The sequence below is a fragment of the Salmo trutta genome, chromosome 33, assembly GCF_901001165.1.
Source record: "Salmo trutta chromosome 33, fSalTru1.1, whole genome shotgun sequence".
NCBI classification, from domain to species: domain Eukaryota; kingdom Metazoa; phylum Chordata; class Actinopteri; order Salmoniformes; family Salmonidae; genus Salmo; species Salmo trutta.
Window position 1 is genome coordinate 10,073,713 of NC_042989.1, and position 15,602 is coordinate 10,089,314.

General features: G+C 44.4%; 1 protein-coding gene across 1 annotated transcript in view; it reads right to left on the reverse strand.

The window, feature by feature from the left end:
• Positions 1-15,602, reverse strand: part of akap6 (A kinase (PRKA) anchor protein 6) — a gene marked incomplete in the record, with an annotated part of 168,943 nt that overhangs the window by 135,808 nt on the left and 17,533 nt on the right. The window contains 1 exon segment of the mRNA XM_029729740.1: positions 12,941-13,320. Within this exon segment, the coding sequence (XP_029585600.1) occupies positions 12,941-13,288 (348 nt within the window).

The window sequence follows — 15,602 nt, forward strand, 5'->3', positions numbered from 1 at the left end:
AGGCAGGCAGGGTCTCCATAACAACAGGTCTAACAACAGAACATGGCTGAGGTTCCTGTGCCAGAGGTATCTTGGCTCTGTTGCTTCCTGGTCTCTAAATAACACGGCATCTCTGGATGTAGGTCAAACACATAGCCGACGCACCACTACCATCGATCTCCCCCGGGACTGGACTCCACTCAACTCCAAAATAAACATGCAGTACGGTACTGCTCACAGGGGAATACAGAATGGGTAAAAATATCAGGCAAGGATCATAAAATATATTTCCTGGTAAGTCTTTCAACAGCAGTTCACCTCCAGCTAACACAGTAAACGCTCCATTAAAGTATCTGCATAACCTGTCACCTAACCTGTCGATAGGGGATATAAGGTGAAACTATCAGATCTAAGTGTTATCAGCTATGTAATATGTCCTATTATTACTAACCACACGTTGCTACAAAGACATACAAATCCAATGCAATTAGTTATGTATGGGTCTTCAATACGCAGCAGATTTATATTCACAAGATAACAGACAAAACATCATGAATTAAAAGCAACCCTTCAAAGTGAATAACTCATGACATTTCACTGCTGCTGTTTAAAGGTTTGTACTGCTGTCACTTTGCAGCATGCTCACGACTGACTTTCATGACAAAAGCACACACACACACACACACACACACACACACACTTTTGTTCACTAGTATAAAGTCCACTGTAATTGCGATAACGTTAACTATCCCCAAACACAGTAACCACCATCAAGATTATCTGACCATTCCAAATTAAATATTGTCCAGAGGTCTCTTTACAAAACACATCCTGTTGAAAGATCATGTGGTCATACAACCCATTCATTTACAATTCCTTCACATATTGTCCAAATCCAACCGTTCTGGCCAGACTTACCTGTCACAGACGTGGGATAGTCTCTGGGTTTTCCTCTACACTATTCTGATGAAAGTTTAATTCAAAGCAAAGTCAACCAGTACTGTCTAGCTGTGTTCGGTACCTCTGACTACTGGTATCAGAGCTTGTCTCTCATGTAGAAGGTTCTGGTTGGTGTGAGTGTCTCTCTCTATCCACACTGACCTGAATCTCTCACTGGAGGAGAAGAACAGGGTTGGGCTCCCTCCCCTCTCACAACACTAGGGGGGCTATTTTAGGCTTTGACCTCACCCTCCTCTCTGAGTTAACCCAACCCCCCCCCGCCAAGTGGGTGCAGCTGCCACAGGGGGCAATGGGTTGGGTGTAGAGGGGGTGTAGGGGGAGTTCAAGGGTATCTGAGTCATTTCTAATGCCCTGTGATTCTAATCCTTGTTTGTTAAATCACTTGTTTCAAATGTTGTTGCATAACTTTGCAAAGAAGTTAATGCAAAACGGTAGAAGGCGACAGCACACATCTCTTATCCTACATGGCAGGTTTGTGCAAGCAATCTCTGTACATGCTATAATTAAGCAATAAGGCCCGGGGTGTGGTATATGGCCAATATACCACGGCTTAGTGTTGTTCTTTCGCACGATGCAACGCGGAGTGCCTGGACACAGCATTTTGCCGTGGTATATTGGCCATACACCGCAAACCCTCGAGGTGCCTTATTGTTATTATAAACTGGTTACCAACGTAATTAGAAGAGTAAAAATACATGTTTTGTCATGCCTGTGGTATACAGCCAATCAGCATTCAGGGCTCGAACCACCCAGTTTATAATTACAAATAACATTATTACCATATGTTTTGCCATTGGTGCCCTCAGTAGTCACAGCTTACGTTGTAACGTAGCCTTTCCTTTGTGGAGCCTGAACTAACAGGGTGTTAATGTTGCTAAGTAAAGGTACGCAGCTAGCCAAACTCCACAAACTAGCCTTTACCAGCAATACCAGCCACGCACACACACACAAACACAAGAATGGAAGCACACACAACCTCACAAAGACAGATATGCATGCAAAAACACACACACACGCACACACACACACACACACACACACACACACACACACACACACACACACACACACACACACACACACACACACACACACACACACACACACACACACACACACACTTGTTGCAGAGAGACATGAGACGAGACATGAGATGGTTGAATTCCTGGGATTCTCCGCGGCGCTGGGATTACATCACTAGAAATACAGTTTTACAAACAGCTGCAAGCCACCTCGTTGAACACTGATCCTAGAGTATAAATAAAACTGTGGGAGTTTGAACTGCCTCCCACTGAGGCGTCTCTGTATGTCTGCGCCGGTGTGTGTGTGTATTGGAAAGGGTGTGATCACATTACTAGGCTGTATCACAGTTGTTTCTCTCTCTTCACATTAACACTGCTAACACACACACACACACACACACACACACACACACACACACACACACACACACACACACACACACACACACACACAGCTGCTACATGCAGTCGCCAGGTCTAAGCAAGGCCCTATTACTGAGACTGGGTGATATAACAGCTATGTAACACCTAAGGGCAGTCTACACATCAACTTCCCTTCAGTCACATATTGTCTACATTAACAGCAGAATTCTTTCCAAACAAACAATGAGAGTATCACTATAGTAACAACCTCCTTCATTTCTCACCCATCACCATGATGTCATGTCTTGTAGCATAACAGATTGCTTAAGCGGTCCAGAGGGTCAATCCTTTACTTGTATCTTTATCATAACTGTCATGAATGTAGTCTTTATGTCCTGAGCCTTGTCTCTCTGCTCCACCAGGGTCTATGTCCCATGGTTATAACTGAATAAATCTCCCATGATACAATGGCAAGGTCAGGACTAAGACAGGCCTCCTAAATATAGACAGCAGACAAGGGCAGAGATGCAGGAAGCGCAGGCTGGGATGATGGGGATAGATGCGAGAACGTAGTCTTTTTAGCAGACCTTTAAACAGTCACAAAGATAACGCTTGAAAGGGTAATGCAAAAATCAGGAGAGAACATTAGATATGGAATGATGAATGGGCATCTGTGTGCTATAATTACATACACTTAGGTTGGAGTCATTAAAACTCGTTTCTCAACCCCTCCATAAATTTGTTGTTAACAAACTATAGTTTTGGCAAGTCGGATAGGACATCTACTTTATGCATGACACAAGTAATTTAAAAAAAAAAAGTATACAGACAGATTATTTCACTTAGAATTAACTGTATCACAATTCCAGTGGGTCAGAAGTTTACATACACTAAGTTGACTGTGCCTTTAAACAGCTTGGAAAATTCCAGAAAATTATGTCATGGCTTTAGAAGCTTCTGATAGGCTAATTGACATCATTTGAGCCAATTGGAGGTGTACCTGTGGATGTATTTCATGACTACCTTCAAACTCACTGCCTCTTTGCTTGACATCATGGGAAAATCAAAAGAAATCAGCCAAGACCTCAGAAAATAAATTGTAGACCTCCACAAGTCTGGTTCATCCTTGGGAGCAATTTCCAAACGCCTGAAGGTACCATATTCATCTGTACAAACAATAGTACGCAAGTATAAACACCATGGAACCACGCAACCGTCATACCACTCAGGAAGGAGACACGTTCTGTCTCCTGGAGATGAACGTACTTTGGTGCGAAAAGTGCAAATCAATCCCAGAACAACAGCAAAGGACCATGTGAAGATGCTGGAGGAAACTGGTACAAAAGTATCTATATCCACAGTAAAACGAGTCCTATATCGACATAACCTGAAAGGCCGCTCCGCAAGGAAGAAGCCACCGCTCCAAAACCGCCATAAAAAAGCCAGACTACGGTTTGCAACTGCACATGGGGTCAAAGATCGTACTTTTTGGAGAAATGTCCTCTGGTCTGATGAAACAAAAATAGAACTGTTTGGCCATAATGACCATCGTTATGTTTGGAGGAAAAAGGGGAGGCTTGCAAGCCGAAGATTACCATCCCAACCATGAAGCACGGGGGTGGCAGTATCCTGTTGTGGGGGTGCTTTGCTGCAGGAAGGACTGGTGCACTTCACAAAATAGATGGCATCATGAGGTAGGAAAATTATGTGGATATATTGAAGCAACAACTCAAGACATCAGTCAGGAAGTTAAAGCTTGGTTACAAATGGGTCTTCCAAATGGACAATGATCCCAAGCATACTTCCAAAGTTGTGGCAAAATGGTTTAAGGACAACAAAGTCAAGGTATTGGAGTGGCCATCACAAAGCCCTGACCTCAATCCTATAGATAATTTATGGGCAGAACTGAAAAAGTGTGTGCGAGCAAGGAGGCCTACAAACCTGACTCAGTTACACCAGCTCTGTCAGGAGGAATGGGCCAAAATTCACCCAACTTGTGGAAGGCTACCCGAAACGTTTGGCCCAAGTTAAACAATTTGAAGGCAATGCTACCAAATACTAATTGAGTGTATGTAAACTTCTGACCCACTGGGAATGTGATGAAAGAAATAAAAGCTGAAATAAATCATTCTCTCTACTATTATTCTGACATTTCACATTCTTAAAATAAAGTGGTGATCCTAACTGACCTAAGACAGGGAATTTCTACTAGGATTAAATGTCAAGAATTGTGAAAAACTGAGTTTAAATGTATTTGGCTAAGGTGTATGTAAACTTCTGACTTCAACTGTACATATAAACAGTAGTAGACAACAAACATTCCAGCATCAACATTCTTTGTGTACAATACAATTCAGTCAATTCAGATACAGTACACATGATTCTATTTCAAAGTTAAAATATCAAAGTGAAGTTTCAAATTCAGTCAAAATCAATTGTCTGCCGGTCTTCAGATGTGCCACCTACTGGAATCATTCAAATTGAATATTATAACATTGTAACATGTCCACCAAACCCCACTAGATGGCAGACTTTACCCATGAATCCAAACAGACATTGAATCAAAACAGACACGCTCATCCTGAAAGACCCAGTTAGAAATAGGAATAGTCCCCGGAATGCAGATAACAGAATGTCCTCTGTCTGATGTTGTTACAGCATATTGATTACAGTGGAGATGGTGGTCAGGTCTTGGGTTCTAACAGTATGTTTTAAATAGACTGAGGGAGATATGAGGGGAGATGAAGAGATTGACTGAAAGGCACAGCAGAGGAAAGGGAACATACTGGGCCAATAACAGGATTGGCAGATGAAAAAACATGATGTCATCGCCTATAACAGCTGAGAGTGAGAAAGATAGTGATGTCGAAACGCCTCTAAAGAGAAACACATGACATGGATCATTTCTGATTGTCTCAAGATCAAACAGTAGATCAACCGCAATTCCCGCCATCTACATTTGAACCACAACGCTCATTTAAATAACTTCTATTCAATATGTTTACAGCTTCATAACGGCATACTAGTTTCACCGCTACAGGTGTCCTCAAGAAACACATACCATATCATCGCTGTTGTAAGAAATCTTTGAGAGCAGCAAGACCATTGTACTCTTGTTTGAGGAGAAAATATTTGGCTGGGAACCCAGTGTTATCAATGACACACAGAGCAAGAGGCAGTGGAGACCTAGCCAGGCAATACGTCAGCCTGTCTGTGTCACTTTCTCATTGGAAGCCAACCACCGCAACAAAGAGATCAGTCACTCACTCTCACAACCAGGGCCTGTATCCACAATGCGTCTCATAGAGCTGATCTAGGGTCAGGTCCTCCTTGTCTTGTTCATTACGACGTGAAAGAGAAAACCGATCCTAGATCAGTGATCCTACTCTGAGACGCTTTGTGAATACGGGACCAGACACTGACTCAGGATGTCACATGTTCAGCATTCTCCAGACAGACAATGCACAGCTTCAGCTAGAGAATGGAAGGGTCTGTCTGTAAGCAAGCATGGGTGCATCCGAAATGGCACTCGTTCCCTATGTAGTGCCCTACTTCCATTCCCTGGTCGAAAGTGGTGTACTACATAGAGAATAGGGTGACATTTCAGACCCAGGCACCGAGTTCAGCTAGACTATCCATCGACTGAAAGGTTGGGGAAGGTAACTGGGACGGGTCCAAAGTTTCAGGTCACCAGTGTGTCCTTTATAATGCCAAAGGTCAACGTGAAGGTTGGGACAGTCGGACTGACTACGCCTCTCTGACTGGTCCAAAAACTGGAATACATGATGACTCAGCAGCACTAACAGGACAAATGGGGCACACACACACACACACACTCTCTCTCTTACTGCCTTTTCTTTCTCCCTGTGAATATTTCGGTGCGTAAACAGAGGTAACCTTACGAGAGGTGAAAGCTCTTAGAGATGATGCTGCAGTTTGTGCGTGTGTGTGTGTGTGTGTGTGTGTGTGTGTGTGTGTGTGTGTGTGTGTGTGTGTGTGTGTGTGTGTGTGTGTGTGTGTGTGTGTGCTCTAACAGGAAGCCTTCCCTCTCTTTGTCACGCTAAAGGCATGTTTTATTCACAGTTTCCAGAAACAGCAGAGAGGAGAGGAAGGGCTATATAAAGACCTCACACCATCAGGGAGACTAGCTAGCATCGTCCACGCTCTCTGTGTGTTTCACTGAGGCGCACAATAACATGGGCCTCGCCCCTCTCCCATTTCTGCAGCAGCAGTCTCAATGTTAGCTGTGATTGTATAAGAGACACACACTGACCAAACTTTTGTTTTTAAAATAGCATAAAAACGTCTATTTTCTAAGCTATTTCTTTAGTGCGGATGCTCTATAAATGAAATGTAATCTCGAGCGCTGTCACTCTATTATCAGAGTGACATGGGCCTCTCCCATTTGTGCAGCACAAGCCTCAATGATAATCTATGATGTGAATCTCAATCCCACATAAAATATGCCCAGTGATTAGAGGGAACATCTCAGCAGGTGGGGATGAGCAAGATAATAGCAGCCAGCCAGCCAGCCAGCCAGCCAGCCAGCTAGGCAGCACAGCATTAAGCCTCAGGGGTTAGCCACTGGAGAGCATCTCACTCCACCATAATGAATCTAGTAATAAACACCAGCATTAGCTACTGCACTAAAACTGTTCACAAAGACTGCATTTTAACAAAGGACCAACTTTACTGTAGATCTAAAAGTTAATACTCAAAGATAGGCCTAATCAGTGCATTGATAAGAGAGATGGCCATTTGTCCATTCATGCTGAAGTGATATGAATTGAAAACTGCAAAATTGACTGAATAGGGATTACATAATCCAAGACTAGGGTTATGAAGGGATTATGGAAGGGTACATACAGTTTGAACAATTTAGGCATGGTCATTTAATTTGCCTTTGATCCTTCGTGCAGGCACGCTATTGACAAAGTACACATCCCAAATGGCACCCTATTCCCTATATAGTGGACTACTTTTGACCAGAGCCCTATGGTAAATCCTTTTTGACCAGAGCCCACATCCATCTATAAAACACAGGTGTAATGCTGTTCTCCCCATTAACACTATTCTAAGGCAACCGTCTTTTGTCAAAACAATAAATAGAATATTGTATACTTGTGTAACCAAATCTACCATAATCCTCCTTCAGGCTATTTTCAGGTAAATGTAGCAGCCTACCTATGATGCATCACTTCATGGAGATGATTCAAAACTAAAACACATCAGTAATGTGTACACAGACACAGTATCAGCCATCTTTTCTACTTGAGACATTACATCATTCACATTGTGTATCCTCTGTATCCTTCATACAATCTAAGACTCGTACTCAGTCTCTGTATAGTGTACAGAGTGACAAGGCTCCCTCTGAAGACAGTCCTGTTATGATTGAGAGGACGGTGGTTTCGGTTGTACGACAGTCACGGGAGCGCCTGTCAATGTCTACCAACTGTCTGTCCTGTCTGAATGTGTTCTGACTACTGCTGTTTTTGCTGTACATGTATGGCATTAGTATGATATGACAACGATAGTCAGGGGAGTTGGCTAAAAGCACATGTTGATTTGAACCAGACTTACTACACAGACTAAAGACAGACTGGATATACAGTACATTATATCAAAGTCACCATGTTGAGAAGTACACTAGTAAGCAGTTTCTCTACTTGTTACCATCCGGGAGTGTAATGGAAACAAATCAACAGAGTAGATTTCTGACATTTTGCACTATGTGAGAACATCCTGTACCAGTCTAAAGTTTGGACACACCTACTCATTCAAGGGTTTTTCTTCTATTTTTGCTATTTTCTACATTGTAGAATAATAGTGAAGACATCACAACTATGAAATAACACATCACTTAGAAATGTCCTTGTTTTTGAAAGAAAAGCAAATTTTTTGTCCATTAAAATAATATCAAATTGATCAGAAAAACAGTGTAGACATTGTTAATGTTGTAAATGATTATTGTAGCTGGAAACATCTGATTTTTAATGGAATATCTACATAGGCGTACAGAGGCCCATTATCAGCAACCATCACTCCTGTGTTCCAATGGCACGTTGTGTTAGCTAATCCAAGTTTATCATTTTAAAAGGCTAATTGATCATTAGAAAACATTTTTGAAATTATGTTAGCACCTCTACGCAGACAACACCATTTTGTATACCTCTGGCCCTTCTTTGGACACTGTTAACTAACCTCCAGATGAGCTTCAATGCCATACAACTCTCCTTCCGTGGCCTCCAACTGCTCTTAAATGCAAGTAAAACTAAATGCATGCTCTTCAACCGATCGCTGCCCACACCTGCCCGCCCGTCCAGCATCACTACTCTGGACGGTTCTGACTTAGAATATGTGGACAACTACAAATACCTAGGTGTCTGGTTAGACAGTAAACTCTCCTTCCAGACTCACATTAAACATCTCCAATCCAAATCTAGAATCGGCTTCCTATTTCACAACAAAGCATCCTTCACTCACGCTGCCAAACATCCCCTCATAAAACTGACCATCCTACCGATCCTCGACTTCGGCGATGTCATTTACAAAATAGCCTCCAACACTCTACTCAACAAATTGGATGCAGTCTATCACAGTGCCATCCGTTTTGTCACTAAAGCCCCATATACTACCCACCACTGCGACCTGTACGCTGTCGTTGGCTGGCCCTCGCTTCATACTCGTCGCCAAACCCACTGGCTCCAGGTCATCTACAAGTCTCTGCTAAGTAAAGCCCCGCCTTATCTCAGCTCACTGGTCACCATAGCAGCACCCACCTGTAGCACGCGCTCCAGCAGGTATATTTCACTGGACACCCCCAAAGCCAATTCTTCCTTTGGCCGCCTCTCCTTCTAGTTCTCTGCTGCCAATGACTGGAACGAACTGCAAAAATCACTAAAAGCTGGAGACTCTTACCTCCCTCACTAGCTTTAAGCACCAGCTGTCAGAGCAGCTAACAGATCACTGCACCTGTACATAGCCCATCTGTAAATAGCCCATCCAATCTACCTCATCCCCATACTGTATTTATTTATTTATCTTGCTCCTTTGCACCCCAGTATCTCTACTTGCACATTAATCTTCTGCACATTCTACCATTCCAGTGTTTAATTGCTATATTGTAATTACTTCACCACCATGGCCTATTTATTGCCTTACCTCTCTTATCCTACCTCATTTGCACATGCTGTATATAGATTTTTCTACTGTATTATTGATTGTATGTTTGTTTATTCCATGTGTAACTCTGTGCTGTTGTATGTGTCGAACTGCTTTGCTTTATCTTGGCCAGGTCGCAGTTGCAAATGAGAACTTGTTCTCAACTTGCCTACCTGATTAAATAAAGGTGAAATAAAAGATAGAAGATAGCCCTATTTGGTAAAAGACTAAGTCCATATTATGGCAAGAACAGCTCAAATAAGCAAAGAGAAACAACAGTCCATCATTACTTTAAGACATGAAGGTCAGTCAATCCGGAAAAGTGCAGTCGCAAAAACCATCAAGCGCTATGATGAAACTGGCTCTCATGAGGACCGTCACAGGAAAGGAAGACCCAGAGTTACCTCTACTGCAGAGGATAAGTTCATTAGAGTTACCAGCCTCAGAAATTGCAACCTGAATAAATGCTTCACAGAGTTCAAGTAACAGACACATCTCAACATCAACTGTTCAGAGGAGACTGTGTGAATCAGGCCTTCATGGTCAAATTGCTGCAAAGAAACCACTAAAGGGCACCAATAACATTTAACATTTAAGTCATTTAGCAGACGCTCTTATCCAGAGCGACTTACAAATTGGTGCATTCACCTTATGATATCCAGTGGAACAACCACTTTACAATAGTGCATCTAAATCTTTTGGGGGGGGGGGGGTTAGAAGGATTACTTTATCCTATCCCAGGTATTCCTTAAAGAGGTGGGGTTTCAGGTGTCTCCGGAAGGTGGTGATTGACTCCGCTGTCCTGGCGTCGTGAGGGAGCTTGTTCCACCATTGGGGTGCCAGAGCAGCGAACAGTTTTGACTGGGCTGAGCGGGAACTGTGCTTCATCAGAGGTAGGGATGCGAGCAGGCCAGAGGTGGATGAACGCAGTGCCCTTGTTTGGGTGTAGGGCCTGATCAGAGCCTGAAGGTACGGAGGTGCCGTTCCCCTCACAGCTCCGTAGGCAAGCACCATGGACTTGTAGCGGATGCGAGCTTCAACTGGAAGCCAGTGGTGAGAGCGGAGGAGCGGGGTGACGTGAGAGAACTTGGGAAGGTTGAACACCAGAATAAGAAGAAGAGACTTGCTTGGGCCAAGAAACACTAGCAATGGACATTAGACCGGTGGAAATCTGTCCTTTGGTCAGATGAGTCCAAATTTGAGATTTTTGGTTCCAACCGCCGTGTCTTTGTGAGACACAGAGTAGGTGAACAGATTCCCACCGTAAAGCATGGAGGATGAGGTGTGATAGTGTTTTGCCTTTGACACTGTCTGTGATTTATTTAGAATTCAAGGCACACTTAACCAGTATGGCTACCGTAGCATTCTGCAGCGATACACCATCCCATCTGGTTTGAGCTTAGTGGGACTATTATTTGTTTTTCAACAGTACAATGACACAACACACCTGTGTAAGGGCTATTTGACCAAGAAGGAGAGTGATGGAGTGCTGCATCAGATGACCTGGCCTCCACAATCACCCGACCTCAATCCAATTGAGATGGTTTGGGATGAGTTGGACCGCAGAGTGAAGGAAAAGCAGCCAACAAGTGCTCTGCATGTGGGAACTCCTTCAAGGCTGTTGGAAAAGCATTCCAGGTGAAGCTGGTTGAGAGAATGTCAAGAGTGTGCAAAGCTGGCATCAAGTCATATATATATTTTGATTTGTTTAACACTTTTTTGGTTAGTACATGATTCCATATCCATGATTCCATATCCATATCCTATGTTATTTCATAGTTTTGATGTCTTCACTATTATTCTACAATGTAGAAAATAGTAAAAATAAAGAAAACCCCTTGAATGAGTAGGTGTGTCCAAACTTTTGACTGGTACTGTATGTTCACATCATTACTTCACTAGAGGTTTGCTGTTTACACTGAGAGGGTTTTCAACACTGAGTATCTCATCCCAAACTGATCCCTAAAAACAAGTTCTCATAGTACCACACCATGTTCACTGAGGATATGTCCCAACAGGCAACCTATTCCTTTTTAGTACACTGCTTATCACCAGGGCCCATAGGGCTCTGGTCAAAAGTAGTGCACTAGGGAATAGGGTGCCATTTGAGACTCACATTGAGTCTTCCCAGTGCTTACAGGCTGGCTGAACTAATTCTGTTCCTCCATTTCCTGTTTAATTAGAGGGCTGAGGGCTGGTCCACCATGACCTTCTAACAGAATCCAATAAGACCATCACTGATTGATCAGCCAGTCACTGATCAGCCCAGTAGCCTACTTTCACCCTTATATTTTAGTCATGAACCCATAGCAACTTACAATCAATGCATTCAACTAAGGCAGATAAAACAACCACACAACAATCATTGCATGTAAAACTTTCTTCAAAATAGCTGCCATCTGCAAAATCATCAGCACACATCACCCACAGCCCCAGCCTGGACTGGCTGAGCTGGGGTGGGAGGGAGGGAGAAGGGATTCTCAACATTGATCCGAGGCTACGTCCCAAATGGCATCCTATTCCCTACATAGTGCTCCACCAGTCCAGCTCCAAGGCTACTGAGAAGGTACAGCTCCCCACATTACATCTAATCACATCTTCCTCCTACAGGGTCATTATACTGGGACATGATGTCAGACAAATCATTTTTTATTTTATTTTTTACTCCTTTATCTCCCCAATTTTATGGTATCCAATTGGTGGTTACAGTCTTGTCTCATCTGCAACTCTCGTACGGACTCGGGAGAGGCGAAGGTCGAGAGCCGTGCGTCCTCCAAAACACAACCCAACCAAGCCACACTGCTTCTTGACACAATGCCCACTTAACCCAGAAGCCAATGTGTCAGAGGAAACACCGTACACCTGGCGACCGTGTCAGTGTGCACTGCACCTGGCCCGCCACAGGAGTCGCTAGTGCGCGATGGGACAAGGACATCCCTGCCGGCCAAACCCTCCCCTAACCCGGATTACGCTGGGCCAATTGTATGCCGTCCCATGGGTCTCCCGGTCCTGGCCTGCTGTGACAGAGCCTGGACTCGAACCCAGAATCTCTAGTGGCACAGCTAACACTGCAATGCAGTGCCTTAGACCACTGCGCCACTCGGGAAGCCAATGTTGGACAATTCTGCACTTGACGGTGTTCTTTGCTAACCTGGTCCCAGATCAGTGTGTGCGGTCTGTTGTCTAGCAATGACAATGACCTCAGGACCAAGACAGCACAACCAGATCTTGACCCGGGTCCATATTCATAAAGGGTCTCAGAGTTGGAGTGCTGATCTAGGATCAGGTCCTCCCTGTCCATATAATCTTATTCAGAAGGGAAAATCAACCATAGATCACCATTGCTTTTCTGAGACACTTTGTGACCACGGGCCCAGGGTAGTTCCTTGCTACTAGGCCGTCTGAAACCAGAATGTGAGATGAGAGTATATAGTGTGTGGAGGCCCACTCACCTTCAGCTGCACTAGATGCACGTCCACGTGTTTGTTGACTGAGTCCTGGTGGACAGAGTATGTGAGGTCCCGGACCCTCTCAGTAGTGGCCCTCAGCCACGTCTCGATCTCAGGCAGGTGCAGCACCACCTTCCAGTCCGCCCCCGTGTGCAGTGGAGGGGGCTTTTTGTTCTGATACCTCTGAGCCGGGTCCCTCTCCTGGGCCAGACCTTCCCCACAGAGACCACCCTGGCTGGGGCTGAGGCCTGCCTCCTCCTCCTCCTTAGGGCTGGACTCCAGGGTGGGCGTGACGGAGGTGATCATGGGCGAGACAGCCTCACAGGCCATGGGAGACACAGCAGCGTTCATGGCGAATAACAGCTATATCCGTTCTCAATCAGCTGCAGAGAGACAGAGTGGGAGACATGGATGAAGGGAGGGAGGGAGGACAGGGCGGAAGGAAGGATGGAAGGAAGGAAGGACAGAAACATTAATTAGTAACTGTAGAGCTGCCAGAGAATGTTTAATTTATACTGAGAGAAGCCAATTGGGTAATTTCAGATGCAAATCCATAAGCAGTTCCTTTCATGCTCTGCTGGGGAATAAATCAGCCATCGTTCTACAGCCAGACGTCTAATATTAGCTGAGCTACAGATACCAATGAGAGTTTCTTAATCAGACAGCTCAGCTCGCTGTCTTGTGGGGGAACGTATGACCATATTCAAATATTATCTTAAGACATAGGAAAAGTTAGACCCAACAATGTGCACAAACCACCCACATTAACTGCCTAACTGTCTGTCTGTCTGACTGTCTGACTGTCTGTCTGTCTGTCTGCCTGGTTGGACACAGTATCCCTGCCTATGTCACACCCTATGCTTAAAGTGATGCTCCAGAACTTTTGTATAATTTCAGCCAGTAGTTTTGAAAGTATTGCTCATGAGCCAAAACGGGTCATTTTGTGTGTACTTCTTCATCCAAATGTGTACTAATTCATCCATTTCATATGACATGTTAACTCCAGGGCTATTTGACCAAGAAGGAGAGTGATGGAGTGCTGCATCAGATGACCTGGCCTCCACAATAACCCGACCTCAACCCAATTGACATGGTTTGGGATGAGTTGGACCACAGAGTGAAGGAAAAGCAGCCAACAAGTGCTCAGCATATGTGGGAACTCCTTTGAGACTTTTGGAAAAGCATTCTTCATGAAGCTGGTCAAGAGTGTGCAAATGGTGGCTACTTTGAGGCACAGGGTGGCTACTTTGAAGAATCTATTGTGTAATACATTTTTGGTTACTACATGATTCCATATATGTTATTTCATAGTTTTGATGTCCACTAATATTCTACAATGTAGAAAATAGCAAAAATAAAGAAAAACCCTTGAATGAGTAGGTGTGCACCAGTCAAAGTTTGGCTACTTTGAGATTCTTCAAAGTCGCCACCCTTTGCCTTGATGACAGCTTTGCACACTCTTGGCATTCTCTCAACCAGTTTCACCTGGAATGCTTTTCCAACAGTCTTGAAGGACTTTCCACATATGCTGGGGGGGGGGGATCAATGTAAAAAGTCTGGGTGGCCATTTGATTAGTTTAGTTATTCAGGAGTCTTATGGCTTGGGGGTAGAAGCTATTAACGAGCATTTTGGTCCTAGACTTAGCACTCTGGTATCGCTTGCCGTGCGGTAGCAGAGAGAACAGTCTATAACTTGGGTGACTGGAGTCTGACAATTTTTTGGGCCTTCCTCTGACACCGCCTAGTATATAGGTCCTGAATGGCAGGAAGCTTGGCCCCAGTGATGTACTGGGCCGCACGCATTACCCTCTGTAGAGCCTTATGATCAGATGCTGAGCAGTTGCCATACCAGGCGGTGATGCAAGCGGTCAGGATTTTCTCGTTGGTGCAGCTGTAGAACTGTTTGAGGATCTGAGGACCCATGCTAAATCTTGTCAGTCTCCTGAGAGGAAAAAGGTGTTGTCGTGCCCTCTCACAACTGTCTTGTTGTGTTTGGACCAATACAGTTTGTTGGTGAGGTGGACACCAAGGAACTTGAAACTCTCGACCGGCTCCACTTCAGTCCTGTCAATGTTAATGGGGGCCTGTTCGGCCCTCCTTTTCCTGTAGTCCACGATCAGCTCCTTTGTCTTGCTCACATTGAGAGAGAGGTTGTTGTCCTGGCACCACACTGCCAGGTCTCTGACCTCCTTCCTATAGGCTGTCTCATCATTGTGCCGTTAGCAAACTTAATGATAGTGTTGGAGTCGTGCTTGACCAACGCAGTCGTGGGTGAACAAGAGTACAGGAGGGGACCAAGCACGCACCCGAGGGGCCCCCATGTTGAGGATCAGCGTGGCAGATGTGTTGTTGCCTACCCTTACCACCTGGGGGCCGCTCGTCAGGAAGTCCAGGATCCAGTTGAAGAGGGAGGTGTTTAGTCCCAGGATCCTTAGCCTAGTAATGAGCTTTGTGGGCACTATGGTGTTGAATGCTGAGCTATAGTCAATGAACAGCATTCTCACCTTTCAGCAGGACAGTAACCTACAACACAAGGCCAAATCTACACTGGAGTTGCTTACAAAGAAGACAGTGAGTTGCCAAATTACAGTTTTGACTTAATCTGCTTGAAAATCTATGGCAAGACTTGAATTGCTGTCTATAGCCATGATCTCCAACCCAATAC